At 50.1% G+C, this 860-nt stretch overlaps 1 protein-coding gene across 1 annotated transcript in view; it reads right to left on the bottom strand.

Annotated features, from left to right (window-relative positions):
- Nucleotides 1-649: 649 nt before the first annotated feature.
- The window catches only part of LOC121339769 (epithelial discoidin domain-containing receptor 1-like), a 16,268-nt gene continuing 16,057 nt past the window's right edge, over nucleotides 650-860 (bottom strand). The window contains exon 19 of the mRNA XM_041411860.1: nucleotides 650-856. Coding sequence (XP_041267794.1) covers nucleotides 719-856 — 138 coding nt within the window. The 3' untranslated portion in view covers nucleotides 650-718. The remainder of the gene's footprint in view (nucleotides 857-860) is intronic.

The raw sequence follows: 860 nt of genomic DNA, 5'->3' as shown, positions 1-860 counted from the left end.
AATTGAAATTTTTAGGAAGAAGTGGGAAATTTTGGAAAATTTTTGGCAATTTTTTGGCAATTTTTGAGATTTTTTTTGACAGTTTTTGGACAATTTTTGACAATTTTGGGAAAACTTTGGACAATTTTTTACAAATTTTGGACAATTTGGACAATTTTTGAGAGAAAAAATTGTATTTAAAACTCAAAAAAGCTCAAAAATCACAAATTTTTAAATAATAAACGTACAAAAATCAGAACTTCTGCCCCAAAAATCAGCCCAGCCCCTCCCCCACCGTGCGTAATTAAATCCCGCCGTTAATGAGGGGGATGACCGTGGTCACTCCAGGGTGCAGTGGTCACTCAGTGTCCGGCTAAAAGGGCGGTCAGTGATGATGAGGAAGGTGATGAAGATGACCGTGGTCACTCAGTGGATGGTCAGTAATGATGGTGATGATGATGATGATGAAGGTGATGATGAAGGTGACGGTCACTCCAGGGCCCCGCGGTCTCTCAGGGTCCAGTGCAGGCGGCCATGGGGCAGTGATGAAGATGAAGGTGATGATGAAGGTCATGGTCACTCCAGGGCCCCGCGGTCCCTCAGTGGGTGGTCAGTGATGATGATGATGATGATGATGATGAAGGCGGCGGTCACTCCAGGGCCCCGCGGTCACTCAGTGTGTGGTCAGTGATGATGATGATGATGATGATGATGATGATGAAGGTGATGAAGGTCATGGTCACTCCAGGGCCCCGCGGTCACTCAGGCTCCGGTGCAGCTGGCCGAAGTCCGGCCGCTCGGCCGCCTCGCGGGCCCAGCAGCGCAGCATCAGCCGGTGCAGGGCCGGGGGGCAGCCGGGGGGGCAGGGCAGGTACTGCTGG

Source organism: Onychostruthus taczanowskii, unplaced genomic scaffold (genome assembly GCF_017590055.1).
Source record: "Onychostruthus taczanowskii isolate IOZ18803 unplaced genomic scaffold, ASM1759005v1 scaffold372, whole genome shotgun sequence".
Taxonomy (NCBI): domain Eukaryota; kingdom Metazoa; phylum Chordata; class Aves; order Passeriformes; family Passeridae; genus Onychostruthus; species Onychostruthus taczanowskii.
Note: the sequence above shows the minus strand (reverse complement) of the source record. Positions and strands in the feature narration are given on the sequence as shown.